The sequence below is a fragment of the Sminthopsis crassicaudata genome, chromosome 2, assembly GCF_048593235.1.
Source record: "Sminthopsis crassicaudata isolate SCR6 chromosome 2, ASM4859323v1, whole genome shotgun sequence".
NCBI lineage: Eukaryota > Metazoa > Chordata > Mammalia > Dasyuromorphia > Dasyuridae > Sminthopsis > Sminthopsis crassicaudata.
Window position 1 is genome coordinate 254784736 of NC_133618.1, and position 27154 is coordinate 254811889.

The following is a 27154-nucleotide window of genomic DNA, read 5'->3' on the forward strand; positions in this document are numbered from 1 at the left end:
GATCCACATCCCAAGTCAAATTTATTTCCTTTTGTAAACTCTACTTGATTAATCCCATCAGGACTCTGACTCTTAGGTTTTTTAAGTACTAGACATACTGTGTGGTGATGTTGTGTATAATTTTCACTTGTTGATGTACTTTTTGGGGAAGTTGTCTTAAATCTTTGTGAGAAAGATTCAAATTTTCCTTCCTTGAGTTTCTTCAGTCTTAGAATGCAGAAATCTGGTCTTCTACAGAGGGTTCCCTGAGGACAGGTTGTCTCTCTCTCTCTGATACACACTCTTTTCAGTGCACTGACATCATCCAAGTCCCTGTTCTAATAAAAGACATGACATTTAAATGTACTATTGGAAAGGTTAGGTCAAGAAGTGTGTTAGACGGTGAAGTGGCTTAAAGATTTCCTAGAGAGTGAACATTTCTTAGAAGACAGGTGTGGACAGTCCTTTACAAATGGTAGATACTCAACTACTTGCTAATTAGGGGAGGGGGAAGGAGGGGAAAATTTGGAACAAAAGGTTTTGCAAGGGTCAATGTTGGAAAAAATTACCCATGCATATGCTTTGTAAATAAAAAAACACACTCACAAAACATAGTAGGCATTCAGGAAAATTAGCTGGGATGAAGTGGAAACTCCAACTGTATAGGGTCTGTCCTCTGCTGTTCTGGGACCATGTTGGGGGTGAGAGAGAAATGTTGAGGGCAACCTTTTTTGGGAGGAAGGAAATACTTCAATCCATATTTACTCTCCATAGTTTTATCCGGATGTGGATGGCATTTTCCATCACAAGTCTAATGGAATTGCCTTGAATCATTGCATTGTTGAGAAGCACCAGCTGATTATTATAAATCTTGTTTTCTGTGTACAATGTTCTCTCAATTCTATTCACCTCAGCATCAGTTAATATAAGTCTTTTCTAGGCTTCTCTAAATAATCAGTTTGCTCATCATTTCATATAGAACAAAATAACATTACATTCATATGTCATAACTTATTCAGCCATTCCTCAATCAATGGGCATCCACTCAGTTTTCAGTTTCTTGCCACTACAAAAAGGGCTGCCACAAACATTTTTGTACATGTGGGAGGGAGGACAGCCTCTCTTAAGTCTTCCAGCTGTGTTCCATTTCCCTACAGTTTGCTTCCAGGGAAGATGAGGAATCTGTGGTCACTTACAGACCTAAGGCTAGCTTCTTCTCTGCTCTGAGGATCTCGGGGCTTTTCTGTGTGGCAACTCTGCTCTGCAACTTTTTTTTTTTTTTTTTTTTTTTTTTTTCTGAGGCAATTGGGGTTAAGTGACTTGCCCAGAGTCACACAGCTAGGAAGTGTTAAGTGTCTGAGACCAGATTTGAACTCAGGTCCTCCTGACTTCAGGGCTGGTGCTCTAACCACTGTATCACCTAGCTGTCCCAGCTCAGCAACTTCTTAAGACCACAGAGGCTCAAGCCCAGACACCAGAGAGTACTTCGGGGAAGAGACTGATGTACAAAAGGAAGTGGGAGAGTAAAGCAAAAAGGGACCTGGGGAACAACCTGAAGGAACAAAGAAGGGAGTGTTGTGCTTATGGGCACAGTAAGAGATGAGTTGTGAGGGAACTGAAAGGAATAGGCAGGCAGAGGAGAAAGTAAAAAGAGCTCAGTCCTAGGGGTTCAAGTGTACAAAGTGTGGGGTTTTATCTCTTGCTGCTCCCTTTCTACCAAATTCCTTTTCCCTCTGGTGATTTCCCTCCTGAGCTATTCCTTGGGGTTTCAAACTCCTCAATCATCGTCCAGTTTCCAGAAAGGCCACCTTTTCTGAGATCATTCTTTTTGGCTCATAATTCTCCCCTCTTCTTCTTTCCTATCTCATCCCATTTCATTTCGGTTCTCATGTACCAGCAGGACAAACATCTCCTGGAGGCAGTGGGTCTAGGCCTGAAGCCAACTACCCAGCACTTTTTAGGGGTGGGAGGGTAGACAAGGAAGCAGGTTGTGGTCTGAGTGTGTGGTCTGACCTCACCAGTATCATGTTAGATTCCCATCTCAATTCTGTGCCAGTGCCAACTCCTCCCTCCCCTTGGTGGTGAAATTAGGGAATTTCCTAGCACTGAAGGAAATAGTATCAATTTGCAAGAGCCCTCTGCCCTTTTCAGAAATATCTGCTTCGGGCAGGTCTTTCACCTCTGACCTCCTCCCAGTGTCCTCATTCTCACATGCTTTCTGGGAATCTAGCTTTTCCTCAGTAGCCTGGGACACAAATATCTGGTTTGACTGATCTTTTTGTCTCAGACTTGGGGGATGGGGAATCCAAAATGAAGCAAGAGATTTAGCTCTAGACAGAGGAGCAGCTGATTGAGAGCACCGTCCACAGGTTTTCTTTCATCTTTTTCCTAGAGCTTCCTCCCCAGACAACCAAAGCTCTTTCTGGAGTTTGACTAAATATTTGAAAGAAGGAAGACATCAGGTTCCTTTATGCTCTAGAAGATCCGGTGAGAATCGAATGGCTAGCTCAAGAGAAATCCCCATCCTGATGCCTGCCAGAAAGGTAGTTGCTTTCTTTCTGCAATTTTCTTTCCCAGTGACTTACTATATGTGACAAACGACTCTCCTGCAGTGAATTATTTTCTTGCTGAAAAATGTTCCCCAGACCCTGATGGCCTATTTCTGTAGTGGTCTGAGGCAGGTGGGTAGGAAAGCGGCTCCTATACGGAACCTGTTTGCCTCAGTTTCCTCATCTGTAAAATGTAAAACCACCTTCTTCTCAAGGTGGTTGTGAGGATCAAATGAGACAAATGATTGTATAGCACTAGCACAGTACTGGTACACATTGAGCACTATTTAAATTTTAGTTAAATTTAGTTAAATTTTAGTTTAAATTCATTATTGGTCAATACTACAATTCCTGGAAGGTTCAATTGCCCTGTGGTTCCAATTAATATTACTGTAAATTTTCAAACCAAAACACCTCTTCTCGGTCACTCCACTCCAATGTTCTGCCCACAATATAACCACAAGCTTCTTAATGTCTAGGACCATCTTGCTCTATGTATTTAAATTCCCAGCTTTTAGACCAATATGTATTATAAAACAAGCACTTAATATGTGCTTTGTCATTCAATCACTCATTCCCACAGATATGGTTCTTATGGCAAGGATCTGATTAGAGATGGACATATTTCTGGACTGGTTTAGGACTATTCTTTATTCCCAATTCCAGCTAAAGGAGCTAGCTGCAATTGAGTGTGTCAGCAGCAGCTTGAAGCCTACTCCCCACTTAGTGTGGCCCCATGGGGGAGGGAGAAGGAGGGAGAAGAGAAGACAGGGATTTAAAGTGAAAATACATTATAACCAAAGCTGTCCTTTCTTTTTCCTGTGGTCTGAATAAAGATGATAAAGACAAAATGGACAGCACAAGTTGACATATGGTCAACTTTTCTGTATGGTTAATACGTCACTCTTATTCAGTCAATTCCAGTATCTCCTTATTGACTCCAGGAGCAAATATATAAAATCTTCCATAGGATTTTATGGCCCTTCATAGCCAGACCCTTTTCTGCCTTTTCTGTCTTCTTACACCTTCAAATCCTATACAAACTCTGCTACCAGAGACTGACTTCCTTGTTCTTTACACTTCCCTGTTCAGTACATTTTCACTAGCTCTCGTACCTGGAATTCTATTTCTCTGCTTCCTTGGCTTCCTTTAAATCTCAGCTAAAATCCTACCTTTAAAAAAAAAAATTCTTGCTATTTCTTGCTAATATCTCTTCCTCTGAGATTATATCCCATTTTATTTTATAGTTTGAATATATAATTGTTTCTATGTTGTTTTCCTCCCAATTAGATTTCAAACTTCATAGCTTCGGAGACTGTTTTTAATCTTTTTTTAAAAATATCTTCAGTGCATAGCATAATGTCTTCACACAGTAGACAACTGAGGTAGGGAAAGAATTCCAGGGACGACTCCTCACTCTCTACACCTCTTTGGTTGGGAACCAAAGGCACATAAATGAGACTAGCCCGTAGGAGAAAAATCATTTGCAAAAAACCCAAATAGCAATTGTATATAATGTAGTCTGGCACAACCCCCTAACCAGGAAGGACCAGAATAGTTCAGATTCCTGATCAGATTTTTATTTTTCCAAACACAGAGAATCACTGGGAATTAAAGACAATTAGTTTACAACTTTAGAGTGATGGCCTCAAGCCCCTATAATCAGTGATCAGACCCCTGCCTGTTTAGTGGTCAAGATGAAGGTGTCAATGGGCAGGGAGAATATGGTTCTTTGACCACAAATATTTAAGCATAAAGCCAGAAAAATAAGCATCTGGTCCAACTTCTGCTGAATACTACTGGGGAATAGATATCGGCAAATTGGGAACCTGCACTAATCCCTTAATTCCTAAACCAGTAGAATTACTAGGGTCATATACTTTTTCAATTTTTCCCAAAGCCAGTTATAGTTGTCTGGGTGACTATGACGAAGCCATGGCTATGAGAGCCTTAGGCCAAAGAGGCCTCAAGTACTCTAAAAGGGCCCAAGCTTTCATAAATTAGAACAAGACCAACATAGGGGAGAGTTCCAACCCAGCAGCTGCAAAAATTAGACTAGAAATTTCCAAAGGAAGAAAATGTTTATGCCATGGAGTTGTTACTTGGTTTAGATCAGACCAATAATAAAGGAGTGAGATGGAATAACTATCAAGAATGAGAATCCTAAGATGTTTTGAGGGAAAAGTAGAAATTGAATTCAATAAGAGATAAGACATGGGGAAACCTAAGTTCTTATTAGTAATGGCCAAATTAGAGGTTTCTCTACTGAATCACAAATCTATTTCACCAAAGCAAGGAGGTATTCAATGGGAAACTTGAATATTTAAACTTTGAGAGAAGGAAGATTTAAAGCTTTTACCTAGCAGGGCTCCAGGACAAGCCTCAAACTATAATCTTTTTGGTCAACACAAAACAAGTGAGAAGCACTTTCCTCTAACCTTGACAGATCCTGATTCTGAAGCCTGATGCTAGGCCTAATTCTAATGCTGACTCTTTTAATGCATATTTAGCTGGAACTGCTGGATCACACCACTATCCAACTGGTTATAGAACCAAATGTATAGCAATCCTCTGGATCTTCTCTACTCCAGAGGAATTTAGAGTTTGGAAGAAAGAGCAAATAAGAGTGCTTCACAAATTTCCCTAACCTCAACTTAACCACTGGCCTTGCATCTCACTGATGGAACAGAGCCCCACAGAACATTTTCTATCTCAATTCACCCAGGACTCAGTCCAAAAAAGAAAGGTAGCAGATTTAACAATGCCAGATCTATTTACAAAGGGGATTTCTGCACAAACATATTTTCTTGTTACCATGTAACATGAAGAACATGATGTTCCTGCAGGGGCAAACATGACCTAATGACAAACATGAAGTATGCTGAACTCCTCCCTCAAAGGAAAGATAAAAGAACAAATCCTACTTTGGTTTCTGAAGTATACTTACTTTCAATGTGAGCAGTTTACTCCCCCTTCAGGTTCTGAAAGCGCTCAGTAAACATTAACTCTCTCACCACCAAACTGCAAAGAAGTTAACAGCTAATTGACCCTTGCTGGGCCAGACTGTAAAACCCTCTATGACTGATACAAGGACGTTAGGTCTCAGATCTACATTTCTTTACTCTGACTCAGTTCAAGTAGCAGCTACATTGATCAATCAACTAGGATCAGGATTGGAGGGAAATATTCAGTTCAAAATCCTCAAAATGAAAGGATAGGAAGGAAGCATGTGATGTTTTGCTTCTTCCTGGCTCTATAAGCTAACTTTTCTAAATTAAAGTCAAAGGAGAATACAAAATGAAGTTTAGATATTTGCTTATCTTGCAATAGATTCCAAAGGAAATAAGCCATGAGAGAAACAGACCATGGTAGTTAATGGATAGTAGGTTGGGATTTGTAAGGGCCTATATTCAGACATACTTTCTATAGTTTGTAGACTGTTCAACAGGACTGCTGTGGCCAAGGCTATGTCCTGAAAGGACTGACTCTAGGTCAGTGCCCACCTCTTTACACTGTAATTGGTCTCTATGTAGCATAATTATGGGAGTGTGTTGCTGAAATCTACTCAGGGCGTAATACTGATCCAGCCTAAGGCACAACTTAGCATGCAGGTTACAGAGGCAGAGAACCCACAGCATTGGAGGGAAAAGTCTTAAATCCTTGGCTTTCTTATATTAGCCTTCTTTTTGCCCTTTTTGGGAGAATAAAATCAATTAACAAAATGACTAATAGCATTATGCTACTTACTTATCTTCTCTACTCAAGGTGCCAAATCTAGCTTGAGAAGGAAGAAAAATTTCCCCCTAACAACTTGCCTTCCTTCCACTTCCCTGCAGGCACAAGTATTTGGCTTCTCAGTTGGACCTGAAAGTCTGAAAGAGCAGCTGTGTGATTCTGTCACCATTAAATCACAAGTTCTAGACAAATGGATCAGCTCTGATACCACTAGCTAGCTGCCCAAGCCCTCTTTTAAGAAGTTCTAAGGGATTACACTCTTCCCCAGAGTAAAGTCAAAACCCTCAGAATGAGAAAAGCTTTAACAATAGGAAGACAGAGAGAGCTGGCCAAATCGGGCTGATCTATTTGGCCCCACTAATGCTCAGTTGCTTCAGGACTTAAAAAGATAAACTATCACAGATTCAAGGTCAGTCAATTGGTTAGGATAGAAAGCTAAGGTTTCTATGAAATTGTAAGAAGAATTTCCTCTCCCTCTTTGCTTCTGCTGTAGACAATTGGCCAATGACTTGTATTATTTGGAGCTGATTTCTATGTGGAAACAGGCAAGGTTGCTTTTTTAATAATATCCACAATTCCTGAAAAACCTACAGCTATATGGTTTATGAGCCTGGACCTGGGCCTGGGCCAGGTTTGAACAAGTTATTTCAACTACCAATCTCAAGTCAAATACTGTCAAAGATGAAGGTGATGTCTACAGGAAAAGTAGCTACAACGAAGTGTCAATTAAACTATTTTGGCTCAAAGTATCAACCTTTTCCTTGGAGCTCATTTTTTTACATACTTCCTAGTATAGCTGGGTAACAAAAATGTGTCAGCTCAAGCAGATGGGGTCTTGCAGCTACAGTTACCTCTGCCTATTCTTGATGACAATGTTAGCTGCTGTCATCCTGTGAGAGGCTGGGGAACCAAGCACAGGCCAATACCCCCAGGAAAGAGGCAATGGAGAAAGTATTAAAATATAAGGATTTAGAGCCAAAAGGTCATAGCTAGCCAGAACTCAGCCAAATAAACCCAAGAAAACTACAGCTTCAGGGCAGATAGGAACCACTGCCTTACATGCCTGTCACAACACCTTGTCAATATACCAGGGACTAGCCTGAGCCAGTTTTCCATGTTTGGTCTTAAGAAATGAAAGACTAAATTTAGGTCATTAACCAAAAAATACTCCACCAGCTCTCCTGAGCAACTGAGGAAGAATAAAGCCACACCTCATGTGGCTTGGATGAAATCATTCATGATACCTGACAGTTCCTGTGCTCCAGGTGAGGTCCTATCATTCCTCATTCAGGAGGGTCTTGTGTTTGGTCACAGAGAAACTCTTTCCCCAACACCTCCCCTTTCCCCCTCTTCAACCCTGAGGTAGAATCCTCAAGATGACTTTTTTTCTGGATGGAGATAAAAGTTTGTCTTAGGAAAAACAAAAACAAAATCAAAAATCCAAATGAAAAGAATCCAATCGATGACAAAGTCCTGGGCCCTGTTCCCTGGACAAGGAGGGTAGGTGGAATCTGCGCTGGGGGCAGCTGTCCGAGCACAGCAGCGGTGATACTCCAGTCTTACGTGATGTCCTTCTGCCGTGGGGGGCGGTGGATATTCCTTATGACACACTTCACCATCCACTCGATGCCCTCATTCACCCCTTTGCTGAGAAAACATCAGATATGAGGCAGTGGGTCCCCATGATTACTCAAAGAGAGGGGGGGGGGGGAGAGTGTGTGTGTGTGTGTATGATTCCATGGTCTTTGAAGACATCCCTGACATAGTTCAGAGTCAAGGAAGGATAGTGATCACAGCTACAAGCTCCCTTTTCAGACCTCATACTATTTATATTTAACCACACTGGAAAGGACCGGACCCTACTTCCCTTCTGCCAGAGTTATAAACACATTTTGGTTGACTCCATCCAGTAAGGGCTGGCAGCAGTTGGCTCCTGACTCTGAGCCAGCTTTGTCCCCTAAGTCTCTGGTCCTTCTCCTCATAAAGCCATTTATATGTGATGGCACAGTTGTAGGCATGCAGAAATACCCTGGGGTTCTAGGATGCTAAAAATACAAATTCTTCTCTGGTCAGTAATGGTTCCCAGGTCTAGGTCATAAAAAAATCTGGTATCTTAGGATCCTGTAATCCTGGTGAAAACAGTCTACTGGGTACATGATTAGAAAAGACCCACGGGTAAGGCTGCTATGTGTTCTCACACTTACCCTGTTAAAGCGGAGCAAGCCTGTGTCAGGCAGTCTCTCTTTCCAATTTTATTAATGCAGTCACTGAATGCAGTCTTGATGTCAGGAATGGATAAGCAAGTCTGATGAGAAAGGAAAGGGACAGAAACATTAAGAAGCTGGTCTTCTGATCACAGAAACCCCAGGAATACCAAGCGATTTGTCCGCAAACACTTGGTGACAGTTAGGGATGATAGGACCATCTTTTGGAAGGTGTCTAAAAGGAAAGGAAAGTGACAAGGTCAACCACGTGCTTACTTAATCTTAAGTAATTATCCATGCATCAGGGCATATCAATCATTGATCTTTAAAATGGAATCATTTAACTTCTCTGCCTGTGGCCTGCCACACAAATGGTAGATAGTCAAAGCAGGATCCAAATACACTATAAGAACAGCTTCTCTCACTTCAATCATCAATCAGAATGCCACCCATTTTCCAGCTGAGCATCCCTTCACTTAGGGTGTTGGATGTCCTTCTTCATTCATAAGGTCCTGGTCCAAGGACCCTTTTTGTGCTTCAATAGGCAAAGGAAGAATTCTGGACTGCAATCTGGGTTTGTGTACTATTTTGTAAACATCCCACTGTCCCCATGATACTCTGGAATAGGTTTAAAGAAAGGAAAAGTCCAGTAAATATAGAAAGTAATTCATAAAGAGATGTGACCAGTACAGTTGCTAGACTAGAGCTCTCCAGCTGTCAATAACAACTCAATCTCACTCCCAGGGAATTTTATGAGATCTGATGTTGGCAGGTGTGAGGGAGCCAAAGTGAATAAACGAAGTCAGGCCAGCTTCTGAAGGAAATAAAAAAGTGGTAGAAGGGAGAAAGAGAGAAAAGGCATCAACTGTGGAAGAAGGGAAAAAAAATATAAATCAAACCCCTCTATAAACATTTGCTCAGATAGATTGATCAACACTCTCTTAAAGTTTATTTGAGACCTCATGAATAAAAGGGGACATTTAAAATCTATTTCTAGAACAACCTTCTTCCAAGAAAATTCACTGCTCTACAGACTAGAGCTGTCTTATGCTGTCTTATGTCTCATTCTTATGCTGTCTCCAGGAGATAAGCCAGAGATAAATACTTTCTTTCAAAAATGAAGAAACCGAGGGAAAAATATTAAGGGAGTTGTGCAACAAGGTCACAATACAAGCTGAGCTACATGTAGAATCCAGGACCCAACCATTTTACAACCCCCTTTCAGTCTCTGATGTTTTTCCAAGCTTGACAGAATCCAGCTCAGTCCTGCTGCCATTACTTCTTCCATCCCACCATTCCCCACTCACTACCTATTTACAAGAAGCTATATTGAGAACTTATATAAAAAAGTAAGCAACAGAAGCTCAGACAGGAAGAAAGATAGGCAATAAGTATCTAACTATCCCCATGTGAAGTTCATGGGACCCTCCAACATTAGTTTACTACCTCAAAAAACTTATGGGATTCTTCAAAGTTTCCCATCCTCCCTCCTCCAAAAGTGGTAAAATAAAGATGAAATAAGAAAACTCAGAACTATGTTTAAAATTTACTCTATGTAGTCGGGGCAAATAATAAAACATTTAGTCATAAGAAATGATGTGACTGACAGGTACATATAATATGACAATATCTCAAATACCCAACAAATGAGTTCCTAGTCATTATCTCTTTCCCACCTTACAGGAAGAGCAGACGGCCTAAGGCTAATCTCCTGTATTTAGGAAGGGACAAGGCAGAAAATTCTGGGAGGATCATCTCTGGAAGGGTTTTCCTCTCATTTTCATGTGATCATATACTTAACCACTTGATTTTTCTCTTCCTTTTTAAATATGTCATTCCTTCTTCTGGAAACACCTCTTCTTTATCATGATGAATTTAAGACACAGGGATAAAAAGGAACAAAACTGAAGGTCACTGTGGAGGCAGAAAGAGCGACTGAGAAAAAGTTACCACTTAATATAACAAAGATGTTTGGAAAGCAGGTGACTGAAACACAGCCCTGATTCCAGGAGACACCCTTGCTACCTTAGCCTGTTTCAAGGCTCACAAACATAGGCCTTTGGAAATTACACAGTACAGAGAAAAGCAGGCCTGCTTCAGTTGGTGCTTACAGAGAAATGGAATTCCAGAAAGAAGTGAAGAAATAAAGATTGACCCTTAACAGAGATGACTAATCTTCTAGCCATCTCTCAGGAGATATGTAAAATATACAGGCTAAGGGAAAAAAAAAATTCTTCTGATATTCTGTAATGCTATGGAATGTAGTATCTTCAGCATGGTTGCTATTCCCCAGGGCCCATCATTCAAACACAATGAATCATTGTAACTAAAGACTAAAAATGAGACAAGAAACCAAACATAAACAAAATTATCTTGGGAAAGCAGCTTTCTGGCCACCCTAACATCTAAAGGGAAAATTCTTAGTATATTTAAAAATCATCAGACAAGCAAACAGTCAATGAAGAATGAGCCAAGGGCCACCATTCATAATATGCCAACAATTGAAACTCATGGAGTACATATTCCTATTCCTTTCTGCTTATGGGCAGGGGCTTATAAGAGGTATAAATAGCAGGGAAGAAAAAAGGACAAGGAAAATAGAGATTTCAAAGGATGATAGATTTAGAATGGGGAAAGACCTCAGGGATCATTTGAGCTACCCCTTTTCTTTTACAGATGAGAAAATTGAGGCCCAGAAGAATTAAGTGACTTTCTCAAATTTATAAAAATAAACAGGGTGTCTCTTGAACCCAGGTCTTCTGACCACCTATCTCACGGTCTTTCTATTGCACTTGCCCCATGCTATATTGCTGGTCTACAGTAAACTCAACCCCTTCAAACACCAATGAGCCCCAGATGTGTTTGGTGACAGGAAGAATGGGGGTAGAGATCTACCAGTCCCACTTCCTCCAGGGATTTAATTACTTTGAAAGCTAAGATAACTTTTCTTCTTCAGGTTCTCATTCTTCTATACTTCCTTTTTCACTTGGAGTTATTTAAAGCTTAATGAACATTCAACATAAAAATATATATAAGGATAAAGTATTTGTTAATGACAATAGGTCCTTATCGATTATAATTTCCTTCACCAATTTCAGGCAAAAAGATATTTTTCTATTTCCCTTAATCGGATTCAACCCCTTTAATTTCAAATAGCTAGCTTTTGAACAACATAGTAAATCTACCTTTTGAAAACCTTTTCAAGACCTTCTTAAATCTAATCTTCTCCAGAACTTGTCTCAGGGAAATTGAGGTAGTTATTTCTTCCAGTCCTAGTCCATCTAAGAAATCATAATGGTATCCAGGAAAAAAAAAATCACTTTAATCCCTTCCACACTAAGAGAAAGATAAATCCCAGTAAAATAACTTCTAGAGAGTAGAATCATCTTTATGTGAAACAGCATACTTCTAGGTAGTTGTTGGTAAATGTTCAAAGCCCAACTGTGAGGTAGAAATACAGAATATAACAAGCCATTATTCAATTGATAAATGGTCAAAGAATATGAACAATTTTCAGAAGAAGAACTCTAAGTCATTTCTAGTCATATGAAAAAAATGCTCTTAATAGTGATTACAGAAATGCAAATTAAGACAACTGAGTACACCTCTCAGATTGGCTAAGATAAAAGGAAAGCTATATAGGAAAATTGGAACACTAATACATTGTTGGTGGAGTTGTGAAGTGATCCAATCCAATCTGGAGAGCCATTTGGAACTATGCCCAAAGGACTACAAAATTGTGCATACCTTTTATTTCTGGAGTTACTGGGCTTATATCCCAAAGAGATCACAAAAAAGGGAAAAGGACCCACATGTGCAAAAAATGTTTGTGGCAGCCCTTTTTGTAGTGTCAAGAAACTGGAAACTGAGTGGATGCTCATCAGTTGGGGAATGGCTGAATAAATTAAGATATATGAATATAATGGAATGTTACTGTTCTATAAGAAATGATGAGTAGGCTGATTTCAGTAAGGCTTGGAGAAATTGACATGAAATGACGCTAAGTGAGTAGAACCAAGAGAAAAGTACATAGCAACAAGATTATGTGAAGATGTGATGAACACAATGAGGTGATTCAGTTCAATTTTAAAGATTGGTGATGTAGAGAGCCATCTGCATCCAGAAGACTATGGGAACTGAATGTGGATCACAACATAGTATTTTCACCTTTTTTGTTTTTGTTTGCTTCCTTTATTTTTCTTTCTTTTGTCTTTTTTGATCTGATTTTTCATGTGCATCATAATAAATGTATAAATATGTTTAGAATTACACGTTTAACCTGTATTTGATTGCTTGCTGTCTAGGGGAGGGAGGGAAAAAAATTTGGAATACAAGGTTTTGCCAGCATGAATGTTAAAAAGTATATTTGCATGTATTTTATTTTATTTTTAAAAAAATTTTTTCTTTATTAAAACTTTTTATTTTTCAAAACATATGCATGGACAATTCTTCAACATAAACCCTTGCAAAATCTTGTGTTCCAATTTCCCCCCCACTTTTCCTCACTTCCTCTCCTAGATAGCAAGTAGTCCAATATATGTTAAACATGCTAGAAATATATTAAATCCAATATATGCATACATATTTATACAATTTTCTTGCCACACTAGAAAAATAAAGTGACAATCAAAATAAAATGCAAGCAAACAACAATAAAACGAGTAAAAATGCTATGTTGTGAACCACACTCAGTTCCTACAGTCCTCTCTCTGGGTGTAGATGGCTCTCTTCATCACTAAACAACTGGAACTTGTTTGCATCATGTCATTGTTGGAGAGAGCCACATCCATCAGAATTGATCATCGTATAATCTTGTAGTTGATCTCTTGTTTCTGCTCATTTCACTTAGCATCAGTTCATGTAAATCTCTCCAGGCCTCTCTGAAATCATTCTGCTGATCATTTCTTTTCTTTCTTTCTTTCTTTTTTTTTTGCTAAGGCATTTAAGGTTAAGTGACTTGCCCAGGGTCACACAGCTAGGAAGTGTTAAATGTCTGAGACCAGATTTGAACTCTGGTCCTCCTGACTTCAGAGCTGGTGCTCTATCCACTTCGCCACCTAGCTGCCTCCATGCTGCTCATTTCTTGATCAGACAAGAACAATAATATTCCATAACATTCATACACCATAACTTATTCAGCCATTCTCCAATTGATGGACATTCATTCAGTTTCCAGTTTCTTGCCACTATGAAAAGGGCTGCCACAAACATTTTCGTACATGTGGGTCCTTTTCCCTCCTTTAAGATCTCTTTGGGATATAGGCCCAATAGAAATACTGCTGGATCAAAAGGTATGCACGTTTTGATAACTCTTTGGGCATAGTTCCAAATTCTTTGCATGTATTTTGATGAAATAGAGGATGTGATGGGATGAAAGAAGAATGGAATTTATACATATTAGTAAGCATGAAGTCTTGTGATGTCAATCTGCCTCCCTCCAGTGGGCAAAAGATAGTCCTACATCTATGTAGAGGTCAGAAAGGACAGACTCCCTGAAGCAAATACACAAACTAAGTTCAGACCATCAACTGACTCTTAACAGGGAATCTTAGCTTGACTAATGGCTTGAACTCCCTAAAAATACAAGAAGTTCTGCAGTTTCAAGTGTACATCTTCCAGATCCTCAAATGAAATGAAAAAGGAAAAGATGAAGACAACAGTAGCAAGGATGAAGTAATGATTAGGAGGGAAGGATCTTTTTTTTTTTTTTTTTTTTTTTTTTAAACCAAAGAGTTGAAAAGTCAAAACTAGTTATAGACTCGTGATCCTTAGACATACTATTTTGATAACAATACTGGGTAGCAGAAGAGGAAAAGAACTACAAGGTCCAAAGGCTTGGAAGACACACTATCAGAGAAAAGGACTTTAGACTAAAGAGGTAAGTCAAATGGGCGAGGACTGGCAGGATCTGAGAATATCACACCAAAGGTCTCAGATACTAACCACCATAGATATATTTCCTTGAATCCTGAGAGCAGTATGTACTTACAACTCAAACTAAAATAGATACTCTCTATGCCAACCCAAAAGACAAGATTCCCACTTCTGCTTGCCTCTAGAGTTCACAGAAGTCTTTAAGTGTAATTTTATCAAAGAAATCAATCTAGAACTGAGCAAAGAGCCAGTGATCTCACCTCTACATCCTGCTTATTGGCCAGGACCAAGATAGGGACCCCCTCCAAGGCTTCACTGGTGATCATTTTCTCTGGAAGAAAGAAAAATGATGAGTGATGAGCTAATCCTGGTATGGAAGCATTAAACTCTGACAGGAATTTCATTTTCAAGACCTTAGATAAGCAAAATTAGTTCTTTACATGGTTATAATGTCTTCATCTTTTCACAATCCACTGTCTTATTAACTCCCACTATGGCTTCCATCCCCATTAACCTATGAAATAGCCCTTTTAAAGATCATCAATGACTACCTAATCACCACAGGCAATGGATTTTTCTACAGGCACCATCCCATTCTCTTTAACATATCTGCAATACTATTGAAATTTCCTCCCTAAAACTGTTCCCTCACCTTCTGTGGGTTCTTCTATGATTCTGATTTCTTCTTTGCTGTCTTTTTAGGGTTAGGGTTAGCTAGCCTCAGAATAATATTCAAGTTCCCTCACAATCTGGCCTCTGAGGTCTTATTTCCCACTTCCTTCCTCATACAAATGTCATGTTCCAGCCAAATCAGACTGCTCACTTCTTCCCCAATCTGATTTGTATATATATATTTTCAAATATGTTTCTTAGTATAGAATGGCCTTCTTCTCATTGCCATTTATAGAAATTTTACCCATTTTTTGAGGCCTATTTCAAATGCTACTTCTCTAGTGGAGTCTTATGCGATTATCCCTCCTTCATTTAGCACTCTGCATGTATTATTAATACAATAATTATATAATGCTTTGAATGTAGCTACTTGGGTTCATGTTCTATCTCCTTTACTAAATTCTACTTTATCTAGCACAGAAATCATGTCTCATTTATCTTTGCATTCCCCATGCCAAGTCTGGCAGACTAGAATATAACAAGCATGTAATAAATGGTTTTTGAAAAAACAAAACCAAAGACACCTCAGTCAAAACCATAACTCACCAAATGCTCTTTTGGTTTCTGAAAGTCGCTCCTCATCTGTAGAATCAATGACATAGATGACTCCATGAGACTCAGCATAGTACTAGAATAATAGCAGAAGGGTTAGTGCCCAAGATCATGCTTCAGTATGTTCAGAGCGTAGCTCAGAGATCAAAGACAGAAAGAGAAATAGCAAAATGCTGGCAAAGATTCTGGCATAAACAGGATTTTCTAAATTGTTGTGATTATCAGTTTTGCTCATTCTCGGTTTTGCTCATTCTCAAGTGGAGATAGTTCATGGCATAAGAGAGTGGATGACAGGCAAACCTCCAGGTTGGAAATTCTTTTACTAGCCTAAAAAATTTAATTCAAAAGGCTTCTCATACATTATTTTATTCTATTCCTTATATACTACTGGATAGAAATTCTAAGACCCAGAAGTCAATGCTAAATGATTTGAAATGGGCCTTAGTCTTGCCTAACAAAATAATAAAAATCTCAAGTGAATCCTTCCTCTGCGTTACAGTTTTGGTTAAAGATGCCAGAAAAATGGTATTTTTATCAGCCCAAGTAAAGCTTCTTTTCTAGCAAAATAATTATTATTCTAAGTAGAATATATTTTTTGACAGGAGGATTAGATTATGGGGTACAATCAGGCTAATATCAGAGCCAGAACCTACTACTAGGTATAGGTTGGAAATTGGTATCTGAAAATTCTAGCTTCTAATCATGTGGACCAAAAAAATTGTGTTTGAGTTGATAAATTTCTAGGAGTTACTTGTAAAGCTACTTCCTATGATTAGTCAAAAACATTCATATTGTAGGTCAGGAACAGTAAAATTACCAGAGGGCTATCTCAATAGTCCACCTAGCTTAATATCTGGTTTATGATGAGGCTACCCAAGGCCATAGAACTGAGAATTTTGTGGAATTTTAAGTATAAGCATAAGGTAGAGGGATGGGAGGGATGAGAGAAATAGTTTTTTCCTTACCTTGTCCCACAGAGATTGCAATTCTTCTTGCCCTCCCAAATCCCAGAACATAAGGCGAGCTTTGCCCACATCTATAGTACCAACTTTAAGGAAAGAAAAAAAGGGGAGGAAAAAGAAACTAAAGGTTAGATACAAGATCCCAGTCACAGAAATTTCATTTTCCTCACTCTCTCATCTGGAAATGAAGAAAAATAATACCACACTACTCTACAGAGTTACAATCTCTGAGATAAGGAAAGTACTAGCTCTCAGAAATTCAACTGGCTTTACCACATAAGAAGATCAATGAATAACCTGTTACCTGTCTTGTCTCACTCACCTTGGTCATCATAATGTATTGTCATACTATATTTATTTGTTTTCCTGATTCTTAACTAAAAAGACCCACTTACTATTCAGGCCCACTGTAGTGGTGATTTTGGATAAACTCATTCCTTTGTAGTTTCTGTTAAATCTGGTTTTCGTTTGCTCCAAGAAAGTCTAGGTAGACAGAAAAACAAACATGAATGCAAATTTAAAACTGTTCAAAATGGAATAGGCTGCCTCAGGGAGTATGAAATTTTTAAGTGAAAAATGACACTTGTTAGGAATTTTGTTGATGGGATTCATGATTTCAGAAAAGCCCAGACTAGATAAGCTGAGCTCATTTTCAGCTGGAATATGCATTAGCCAACTCCTACCAATTCATGACAGCTGTATCTGCACCTCAGAAAAACTACAACAAAAGTTTAATTTATTGTTTTGCTGATTAAGCCTAGGCTCAAAACTAAACATAAGTATGTTGTATGAACAATTGTTTTCCTTAAAAGCCAGATGTTAAATAATTACTAGCACACCTCAGTTATAAGAACTTATCTCTGAAAAATAGACCAAAGGATCCCTCCTTCCCTTCTGTAAAATCTTCCTCTCTTATAATCACTTATAATAACCCTCTCTTGCACCTACAACTAAGTTATCACATAATCAGCTAATGTTTTACTGAATGAAAAAAAGGACTATCCCAAAATAAATTTTATGAATAGGAATTGAGATGACTAGAAAAGAAACAACCTACCGTTTTTCCTGCATTGTCCAGGCCTAGGATCAGAATGCAGTATTCATCTCTCCGAAACATGTATTTATAAAGCCCTGATAGGAGTGTATACATCCTGCTCCTGTAAAGAAACAAGGAATCACTAGGAAATACTTTTATCTGTGGCTTTGCTCCTTACAGCATCTTCCTTGCTTCCTTCAATATAACTATAATAACATTAACAACAACAGATAAAACAAACGAGTCAGAATGACCTTTTTCTAGGTTCTTTTTGCTGCATAATCTTGGGAAATTCAATTTCTTCTTGGTTTCTTGCAAAATGAGTATTATTTTAGAGATTTATTTACTATCTAGAAATGTTGTAAAGATTAGATTCTAATGGAAAAACTTTAAACTCTTGGGAAAGATCAGAGACAACCATGTTAAAACACTACAAGACATTGCTCTTTCCATGTGACTGGAAAAGTTTCCACAAAGACACTGGGAGATATCCAGGTGATTTTCTACTTTATTTTTTACACTAGGAGCTAGGCTAAGTGGACCTTAAACTTCTCCCAACATAAGGACCTACAGTTGAAAACACCTAGGGACAAAGGTTGTACAGCATACCAACCCTTAAACAGAAACTTCTCTCTTTCTCTTAAACTTTCAGAGATGCTGAGCTTTTAATATTTTTAAAGGGTTATGGGAAATAAATTTGGGGGCTCTTAGATTCCCAAAACTTGTATTCCATGGGTCAAACTCGGGCCTTCAGCACAGCCAACAAGAACATGGGAATAATGATCTTCATTCGTGCTGACTAACAGGCTCGACTAGCAGTAAAGGCACAGTATTAGTTTGCAATGATGGTTTGGGGAACATGTAGAAGACAGTATAGACCCACAGGCTCAGTAGTAAGACAAGGGAAGGTCTATCAGCAGGTAGACAATCCTCTCTTAAAGAGAGGACAGTGTGGACTCCCCAGTTCTGAGGTCAGACTGCTCCTAAAGTGAAAATGGGGCTGAGGGCAGAGAACTTTATGGCTCAAAGAAAGGAAACCTGAGAGCTGAGAGATGGCTGAGTAAGAGTGTATGATTGTGATGGGACACTACTGTGCTAAAAGAAATAAGGGAACGCTTTCAGAAAAACTAAGACTTTATATGAACTGATGCAAAGTGATGGGAGCAGAACCAGGAGAACAATGTACACAATAACACTAATAGTGAGGCAACTGGTTGGCGGTAGACAGAGGGTTGGGTCAGGAAGACCTGAGTTCAAATTCACCTTCAGAGACTTACTGTCACCTTCGGCAAGTCATTTAACCCTTTTCCCCTCAGTTTCTTCAGCTGTAAGATGGCCCTCCGCTCCCTTATTTGACAAGACTCCAAATGGGATGAAGAGTTGGACTCGACCGAGTTAGACTGAACAACTATAAACAGTAGCAACATTATAATAATGACCAGCTGAGAAAGACAGCCATTCGGATCAATACAGTGATTCGAGGCAATTTCAAAGGATTCGTGACAAAAGACGCTAGCCATCTCCCCAGAGAACTGATGCACTGAATGAAAACGGACACACAGTTTTTTCACTTTATCTTTCTTTCCTGGGGGGGAGGGGGCGACACGACTAATATGTAAGTAAAAGGGGGAAAAGGAAAGGGGCAAAGCAATTTCCAAAGGAGAGCAAAGCCCTACTGGCTCAACAGTGAGGCATTCCCGTTAGATAGGATGGAGAAATGTATTGGGAAGACGGGATGGTGTATTCCCACAATCTCTAAAATGGGGAGAAGCGTGGAGGAGCAAGATAAGCCCAGAGAGTGGGAGGAGGGGACGGTGCAGACGAGTAGAGGAAGGGAGCCCGAAGCGTCACCTAGAAACCAGGGCCAGAGGCCTAGCTGAGGCCTAGGCCGAGGAGGAGGCGACGTGCCCGAACTGGAGACTGACCCGTGGGCTTCCTCTTCGTCTCTAGGAAGAGGTCGGTTCCGGCCAAAGGGCCCCCCCTCCAGAGGAGCCTCTTCGGTCTGGCCTCGGACTCCTAAGTCAGCGTCTCGGGGACTTCCACAACCAACGTGGAGCCCGTGAGGAAGCAACAGGGGAACGGGCCGAGGGGCTCCTACCTGCGGCCTAGCGCCTCAGAGTCAGAGCCGGAGCGACTGCTACTACAGGTACTAAGGCCGGACGAGACCCTACAGGGCCATCACCTCTACTGCCAGCGAGAATCGACCTTTCTCGATGACCCCGGCGCTGTGACTTCTGGGACTTAGAGTCCACACCGACCTCCTGGAGAAAGGAGAGGCCTTTTGGAAACTACGAATCCCAGAGGCACCAAAGACCGCGGGCGGTAGGCTTGTCGGCCCCAACCACGCTTGCACTTCCGGCGGACGGCAGAAGCCGAGGAGGGAGTTCCGGTGGGTTCGTGGCGACCCTGTGAAAGAATCGAGGAGCTGTTGGCGGCCTCTCTAGCCGGAATTGCGGCATCTATGGTTGGCCTGCCCGAGCGGCGGTTTTATGGCGGCCGTGGAGGTGGCGGTGGCGGTGGCGGCTGCTTCCCAGGCCTGAGGGGTGAGCGGCTGAAGAGACATGGAGTTTGCGGGAGTAGGGCCTGAAAAAGCGGGCAGGGAGGACGGGGCTCGGGAGCAGGTCTAGATTTGAAGGAACGATCTCCCGGGAGGGTCTGTGGGCGAGGTCTCTGCGGAAGACGCCCAAGGGCTAGGCCTCACCTCCCATCCCCCACCGCCCTGCTCCCTCCGCCGCCCCTTCCTCCTCCCCCTTCCTTTCCTCCCTTCCCGTCTCCGTTTTGTCTCCCATCCTCCGCCTCCTCTATTCTCCTTCACTCCTTCTCCTCGTTCTCTTCTTACTCCTTTTCTCTGCCCTTAGGAGCTTACATTGTACTGGTGGGAAATAAGATCTAGGCAGCTAAATCTGTACACAATTGTACCAGGTAAATAATTCTTCTTTCTCCCCTCCCCCATCCTCCCTCTCCTCCTCCCTCCCCTCGTCCTCATCCAATCCCCTCTCCCCCTGGCGGCCTGTGCCTCCGCCTCCTCCCCCCCCCCCCCCCCCCCCCCCCCCCCGGTTTTCCGTCCTCTCTTCCTCCCAGACCCCAGGGGATGACAGCTTCCAGGTTAGGAACCTTAGAGTTAAAGGAAGGTGCGGGTCCTGCCCCCCAGTAGCTGTCAGTTGACTGGAGAAATGACACTCCCCCAGCCTGAGAGAGGGAGCACGGGGACTTCTAACGCTTTAGTTAGCTTCTGTTTGAGACGACCTTGTTTCTTCTCTTCAGCTCGGGATTCCTGAAGGTTGTTGTGGAGCAGTGGCCTCCTAAACCAGCATCTCAGAGGATGTAGCGACACCCAAGTCAGTCATAGGAAGAGCTGCGGACTGCCTCTGCAGGATGGATGAGAATAGTGTGGAAGCTTCCATCCAGACCTACCATGTGCAGCTGCAGCAAGTGGAGCTGGCCCTGGGGACCGGCCTGGACCCTACTGAAAAGGCCGACTTGCTTCAGCTCCAGGCGGACTTAAAGCAGCTGATCGAGCTGACTGAGTCCAGTCTGGTGTCCATCAAGAAGAGCAAGCTCCTGGCCACGCTGGACCCAAGCCTGGGCCTCATTGAGAGTGCGGTTAGGGACGAAGCGGAGTACTTGGCCTTCCAGAATGCCATTAGTGAAGTGGCGGGAGAGTCGGAGGCTCACGGTGCTGAAACAGCGACCTCTCCTGGAAGGGGAGAAACGGAGCCCGACAAATCCGGACATGAAGAGGAAGAGGAGGAAGAGCTGAGTGGGATGAAAGTGAATGCTCCCTACTACAGTTCCTGGGGCACTCTGGAGTACCACAATGCGATGATTGTGGGGACCGAGCAGACCGAGGAGGGCGCCGCAGGGGTCCGGGTGCTCTATCTCTACCCCACTCACAAGTCCCTAAAGCCCTGTCCCTTCTTCCTGGAGGGAAAATGTCGATTCAAAGAGAACTGCAGGTAATTTCTCTCCCGTACTATTCCACCCTCACAGGTACCAGGACAACAGCCTCAGCTTGGAATGGTTGGGAGTGACTGGTTTAGGTTTAAATCGTTTCCCAGGCTGCCAAGAGGTGCCAGGTAGCTGAGGCACGCTCGGGATTGTTTCCTTACCCGCGCTAGGTATATGCAATATAGGCCGTTGGCAGTAGTTAGAAATTAGGGTTTGGGCTTCTCTGGTGGAGGGGGCACATTGGGGAGGAGGGTTCTGGACCAGAGTTTGATCCTAGGCACGTCCCCTTCTCCACTCCTCGGTTTACTCCTCTGTTAAATAGGACTATACTTCTTTGAGTGCTTTGAGTTCTCCTGTATCGCACATGTGTGAAGCAACCTTTCAAATGCTGTAGCTACTCACCCACAGTGAGTACCCTTTGTGTCCACTGAGATGCCGTGGTGGGGTTCTGCTCCCAGTGCCTCGGGGAGGGGAGGGATGGGGTGGAATAAGGTACTGCAAGGGTATCTGCTTTTGTTCTTGTTTGCAAGGCTTATGGAGAGACATTAATTCTTTGTTGGCCTTAAGCTGGCACAAGGGACTCTTCTTCCTTGACTCTACGTACCCTTTTTTATTCAAAAGAATTCAGCCCAACTAAATGAGCAGCACTATAAAAAACATGATAAGATATATAATCCAAGATCCTCACACTTGAATTTGTGTGGAATCAGCTGTGTGAGCTTTCTTTAACTGTGTACATCGGCAACTTGGGGCCTAACTGGTTGTCGTAAAGGAACTGTGGATAAGCCACTGAGCTGATGATCCACTCCCAGAGAATTGAGAGTTTCCTGTAAACACCTGTTCCACCAAAAATAGTTAAAATAAAACAGGCCACAAACTCCCTTTTATTTTTGAATGGGATACCTCTTTTTTGGCATTTATCTGATTCTCTGCGTTTGAGGGCAAGTTCTGACAGGTACTGGATTTGCTTCTTCTTGGTACTTGATGTTAGTACCATTTATGTATGGGAATATTTGACTTGTGCTTAACCTAATCCCTACAGGTTCTCCCATGGGCAAGTAGTTGCTGTAGATGAGCTTCGCCCCTTCCAGGAGCCAGACCTGAGTACTCTGCACACAGGTTCAGCCTGTCTGGCTAAGTATGATGATGGAATTTGGTATCCAGCCCGGATCACAGGTGAGCTATTAGGTCAGGGGATGATTAAGGCTTTTTTTAACCAGTTTCTCTTGAAATGATTGTCTCCTCATTATGATTTTGGGAGCTGAATTTTATTTCAATTTTTTTCTCCCAAGATATAGATAAATCAGTCACTTGTTAAAATTTAATATCTTTATTTTTATCATGTGTTAGATACTGAGATTGCTTCTGTAACAATATTTAATGAAGACAGTAATTGAAAAACTCTTTGAATATGGCAGTAAAACAAGCCAAGAATCGATTATAGTTGGTTCTTTAGTGCTATCAAGTAAAACACCTCTAGAAGAAGTAAACTTGTTTCCCCAGATATCTGTCAAAGTTTGACCTATATTCAACCATTGAGTCTACAAATGTTTATTAAGTTTATGATGTTGCAGGCATGGTACTAGGAATATAAATACAAAAATCAAATGGTCCCTGCTCTTGAGGAGCTTAGAGTCTAATAAGGTGTGAATAAGATATTTGCAGATAAGTCAGTACAAAGTAACATATAAAGCACTTTTCATCGTGGAGGAGAGCACTGACAACATAAGGTATCAGGAAGTAGCACTTGAATTGAGCCTTGAAAGGAGTAAACAATTCTAAGAAGCAGAGGTGAACAAGTAGGGCATCCTAGGAATGAAACAACCTATGCAAAGATACAGAAGTTAGAGTCGAAATGTCATGCACAGCAAGCAGCAAGTATGTCAGTTTGATTGGCATGTGGAATAGGTGAAAATCAGTCTGGAAAAATAAATTGGAGTCAGATCTTAGAAGTGCTTTAATGTCAAACAGAATAATGTGTTTTACACATTATTCTGTTTGACAGTACAACTATTAGGAAGCCACAAAACTTCTTGATCGGAAGTGTCATGTAGACAGACACATGGGTAATAATTGAAATAAAATACTAGACTTTGGGTAGAAACTCCAGATTATTATCAACTAAATACATAACATTTTATAATATTGGGCAGTAAGTAGTCTTAAGTTTCTTGCTTTAGTTTCCTCATCTGTGACATTTTATTTTCCACCTTTTGTTTTTGTTTTCTTATCCTTTTTGTTTCACATGATTTTGTTTTCACATGATTTCACAGTTAATTGGTCTGTTCTTCCTCACATAGATGTGGACAGTGGTTACTACACAGTCAAGTTTGACTCACTGCTTCTCAAAGAGACTGTGGTGGAGGGGGATGGTATTATGCCCCCCCTCCGAAGTGAAGACAGTACACTTTCAGAATCTGATGGAGATGATGTGGATGATTCCAGCTATGCCAAAGGTACTGAGATGGCTCTGCATTACTCATGTTCAGTAATGGAGCACTACTATCCTTGCCTTCCAGTTCAGGGTATAGGAAATGTAGAATTCTCTGTTCACATGAAGACCAGTGGAAAGGTAGGAGCTAAGTACCTATTGGTCTTTCTTCAATTAGAAAGTATTTTGTTCTATCCCAGTCTTCTTGGGATTCTTTGACAGCTCTTATTTCTGTAGTGCTTCAATATTTGCAGAGTGTTTCCTCATAGCAATTCTACAAGGATGAAGGGGAAAATGTTGTCACCTTCATTTGACAAACAAAAATGAAGTTAAGAGAGGCCAGGATCCTTGCCTACATTCACGCCATTAGTACATGGTGGACCCAAGTTTTTAAATGTTCATTCCTTTGCAATCAGTTACTACAACTCCAAACCTCTCTGGAGTTTGCATTGATAATTGGTGCTAGTCTATAGAGGAGACAAATACAAAACGGTGGAATAAATAGTTTTACTATGTTACTATGAGGAAGAGAGGAGGAGAAAAAGGTAATACTTGTATTGTTCTCTAGGGAGAAGTCCTAAAGTAGGGTTATCCATATATAGTCTGCCTAGGATCTTAACCTGTACCTACTAGACTCATCTATAAGAGTTGCAACTACCATGGAATTCCTCTTTTCCCTCTTGAAGGCAGAAGAGGATACTGGAATGTTAACTTCTGAGTTCAGATTTCATGAGGAGGAATCCCTTGCTGCATGGTCACTTCCTTAATTAAGCTGGTGACCACCTCTGTTTTTCTTGTAGTTATGGAGTCAGAAGCCTTGGAAAAAGGGACTTGGGGCCCTGCTTGCAGCTCCTCATTTGCTGGCTGGGAGGCACATACCCGTGGCATTGGTTCCAAACTTCTCGCTCAGATGGGCTATGAGTTCGGCAAAGGTAATTCCTTTTAGCCTTGGAGGCATATCTTCAACCCAACACAGTCTTCATATTTATGTTGAAGAATAGCATTAATTTGTTATCATTGATTCCAGCTATGTAGTTCTGTAATTCCATATGGAAAGATAACATTTCTCTTTTACTCCCAACCCTCATTTGTCATCTTAGGTCTTGGAAAGAATGCTGAGGGCCGGGTCGAGCCCATCCATGCAGTGGTGCTTCCAAAGGGGAAGTCTTTAGATCATTGTGCTGAAATTCTTCAGAAAAGAACGAGCAGCAAGACAAACCTTGGCAAACCAAGGAAAAGCCAGGCTAAGGGGAATGGAGTCAAGGGACGCCCACCCCAACGCAATGTGTTTGATTTCCTAAATGAAAAACTCCAAGGCAAGGTTGCTAGAGTCCAAGAGGAAAGGAAGGTCCAATCCTTTAAGAGGAGTAGCAAGGAGCTCTACCATGCCAGCAAGAGTACCAAGCGATCCCTAAGTGTACAGCTCTTCCAGATCTTGGAGAAGGTGGAGCAAACTCAGAGGGATATCCGAAGCATACAGGAAGCCTTGGCCCGGAACATTGGCCGGTATGATATGGAGTCTTCTTGGAGAGGGATGATCCTGAGGAAAGACTAGATAACAGATGGGTGTCACCTAGAAAGGGTTTGAGCCAAATCAACAAGCATTTAAGTGCTAAGTGCCAGTCATTGTTTTAACAACCTTTTATCTCAGTTTAAAGATGAGATTAGCCTTGAGCTCTCCCAACCAGGCTATGACTATATGAGAAGTATTGGTTTCTGAGAGGGAGTATCTGAGCATAGAGTACCGTTAGGTCAGTTTGCCAGCTTTGAGATATTTCTTGAGTCCCTCAAAAGGAACTTAGTCACTCTAAAATTGCTTAAAGTAAAAAGCAGACAGTCCCTACCCTCATGGAGCTGCTACTCTAATAAAAACAAGACAAACACTACTTTGCAATCACTATCAAATCATGGAAAATATATTTTTAAAAGGGGGGGGGGGAGATGTAGCAGAAGCTATAGAGAATCACTGAATTAATTTGAGAAGGTTTATTTGATGGGAAAGCTGAGGCTAGTCTCAAGTATAACTCTTATGGTTTCTTTCTAGTCATAGTGTGGCCACAGCCCAGCTGGAGGAGAAATTGGCTGGAGCCCAAAAGGAGCTGAAGAATCTCCGGGCCCAGGAGGCAGGTTTGCAGCGAGAACAGAAGACTGCTGACACACACAAGAAAATGACAGAGTTTTAGTGCTGAAGCTGGAGTTCCCCCTTGGCTCCTGAGTTCATCCTTCCTCTTTTCTCTTTACCCCCACCCCCCATCCACTCCCCTGAAATGGGTGTGGCCCAGGCCAGAAAACTCAGTTCCTTCCATTCTCCTCCTCTGTTCCTAGGCACCTGGTACTTGAGAGGGCAGGCCCCACTAGGGATTCCTGCGCCATCCTTAGTGAGCTCTGCTTCAACCTTTCTTGACTGGAGATCCCTTCTTTGGGGCCACAGTTGTGGATAAGGGATGGGGATTTAGTACTAGCTGGAGACTCCCAAGGAATGGGCTGGCTAATTATATCATCTTTTCCCACACTCCCCCAGAGCCAGACTCCCTGACAGACTCACCCATCAGCTACTTTGTGCCCTCCACACTCTATAGAAGGGTGTAGCCTGAGACTGGTTAAGGTCAGGTGTCACTTCTCCTCCTCCCAAAACACACTGAGAGCAGATGGAACCGGAGAGGAGGCCCAGAGGAGCAGGGTCTACTTTGCTTTGCTGGTGACCTCAGGCCTGTCCAGACACAGACCATGCTGTGCTGATGGCATTTTGACTTGGGGCAGCCTCTTCTTGGGAGGGGGGGGATACTTTTCTCGACACTTGTTTTCCAGTTTGTTGTGCCACAAGGCCTTAGGAAGGAGTTTTTCTTAAACAAAATGATTAAAGTGACGTTGTTGCTGTGTCATTAAGTGGAGAGTCTTTGGTGGAAGGCCAAGATCAGAACGAATGAAGTAGCTCCTTGGGTTCATAAGGGTATAGCACTTGGAAAGATATAAAGATTCAGGGGAGTGTGAAAGAGGAGAATTGGGGAATGGTAGAGATTGCTTGGTAGGAGCTGTGGCTGACTGGATTCCCTGTCTCTTTAAAAGTGTCCAGTGGCCATGGCCATTTGGGCAAAGAGATCAGTCAGTCAGATGGGGGATGACCTTTCAGCCCTCACCTGAATCCAAATGTGGCTTCTCTGTCAGGCCAGTATGGCAAGTAAAAGAACCCAGACAAGAGAGAACCAGGCATG

At 41.6% G+C, this 27154-nt stretch overlaps 2 protein-coding genes across 5 annotated transcripts; one reads left to right on the forward strand and one right to left on the reverse strand.

The window, feature by feature from the left end:
* Positions 1-8: 8 nt before the first annotated feature.
* On the reverse strand, positions 9-19797 carry ARFRP1 (ARF related protein 1). 3 transcript variants are annotated; one of them, XM_074288877.1, is made up of 8 exons: positions 19662-19797; positions 17585-17684; positions 16923-17010; positions 16531-16613; positions 15560-15641; positions 14602-14672; positions 8468-8568; positions 9-317 (listed from the first exon to the last, which is right to left on the reverse strand). In XM_074288877.1, the coding sequence occupies exons 2-8, from the start codon at positions 17675-17677 to the stop codon at positions 287-289; spliced, it is 549 nt and encodes a 182-aa protein (XP_074144978.1). In that variant the 5' UTR covers positions 17678-17684; positions 19662-19797; the 3' UTR covers positions 9-286. The 3 variants fall into 3 exon arrangements, with proteins under 3 accessions (XP_074144978.1, XP_074144977.1, XP_074144979.1); XM_074288876.1 differs by lacking the exon at positions 9-317 and adding an exon at positions 4093-7910; XM_074288878.1 differs by lacking the exons at positions 9-317; positions 19662-19797 and adding exons at positions 4093-7910; positions 19489-19621.
* Positions 19468-26824, forward strand: ZGPAT (zinc finger CCCH-type and G-patch domain containing). 2 transcript variants are annotated; one of them, XM_074288871.1, is made up of 8 exons: positions 19468-20106; positions 20422-20485; positions 20828-21519; positions 22554-22687; positions 23812-23967; positions 24743-24874; positions 25043-25448; positions 25987-26824. In XM_074288871.1, the coding sequence occupies exons 3-8, from the start codon at positions 20939-20941 to the stop codon at positions 26123-26125; spliced, it is 1548 nt and encodes a 515-aa protein (XP_074144972.1). In that variant the 5' UTR covers positions 19468-20106; positions 20422-20485; positions 20828-20938; the 3' UTR covers positions 26126-26824. The 2 variants fall into 2 exon arrangements, with proteins under 2 accessions (XP_074144972.1, XP_074144971.1); XM_074288870.1 differs by lacking the exon at positions 20422-20485 and having other exon boundaries at positions 19915-20106.
* Positions 26825-27154: the final 330 nt, after the last annotated feature.

What these genes read in the sequence shown, in the direction of transcription:
- ARFRP1 (XM_074288876.1), bottom strand. Translation starts at nt 17,677, where the DNA reads ATGTATACACTCCTATCAGGGCTTTATAAATACATGTTTCGGAGAGAT. An exon ending in TGCAATCTCTGTGGGACAAG is followed by an intron (nt 15,642 to 16,530) that starts GTAAGGAAAAAA and finishes CTATTATTCTAG; the next exon opens with TACTATGCTGAGTCTCATGG. An exon ending in CCAATAAGCAGGATGTAGAG is followed by an intron (nt 8,569 to 14,601) that starts GTGAGATCACTG and finishes CTTTCTCATCAG; the next exon opens with ACTTGCTTATCCATTCCTGA.
- ZGPAT (XM_074288871.1), top strand. Translation starts at nt 20,939, where the DNA reads ATGGATGAGAATAGTGTGGAAGCTTCCATCCAGACCTACCATGTGCAG. An exon ending in CGATTCAAAGAGAACTGCAG is followed by an intron (nt 21,520 to 22,553) that starts GTAATTTCTCTC and finishes TAATCCCTACAG; the next exon opens with GTTCTCCCATGGGCAAGTAG. An exon ending in GTATCCAGCCCGGATCACAG is followed by an intron (nt 22,688 to 23,811) that starts GTGAGCTATTAG and finishes TTCCTCACATAG; the next exon opens with ATGTGGACAGTGGTTACTAC.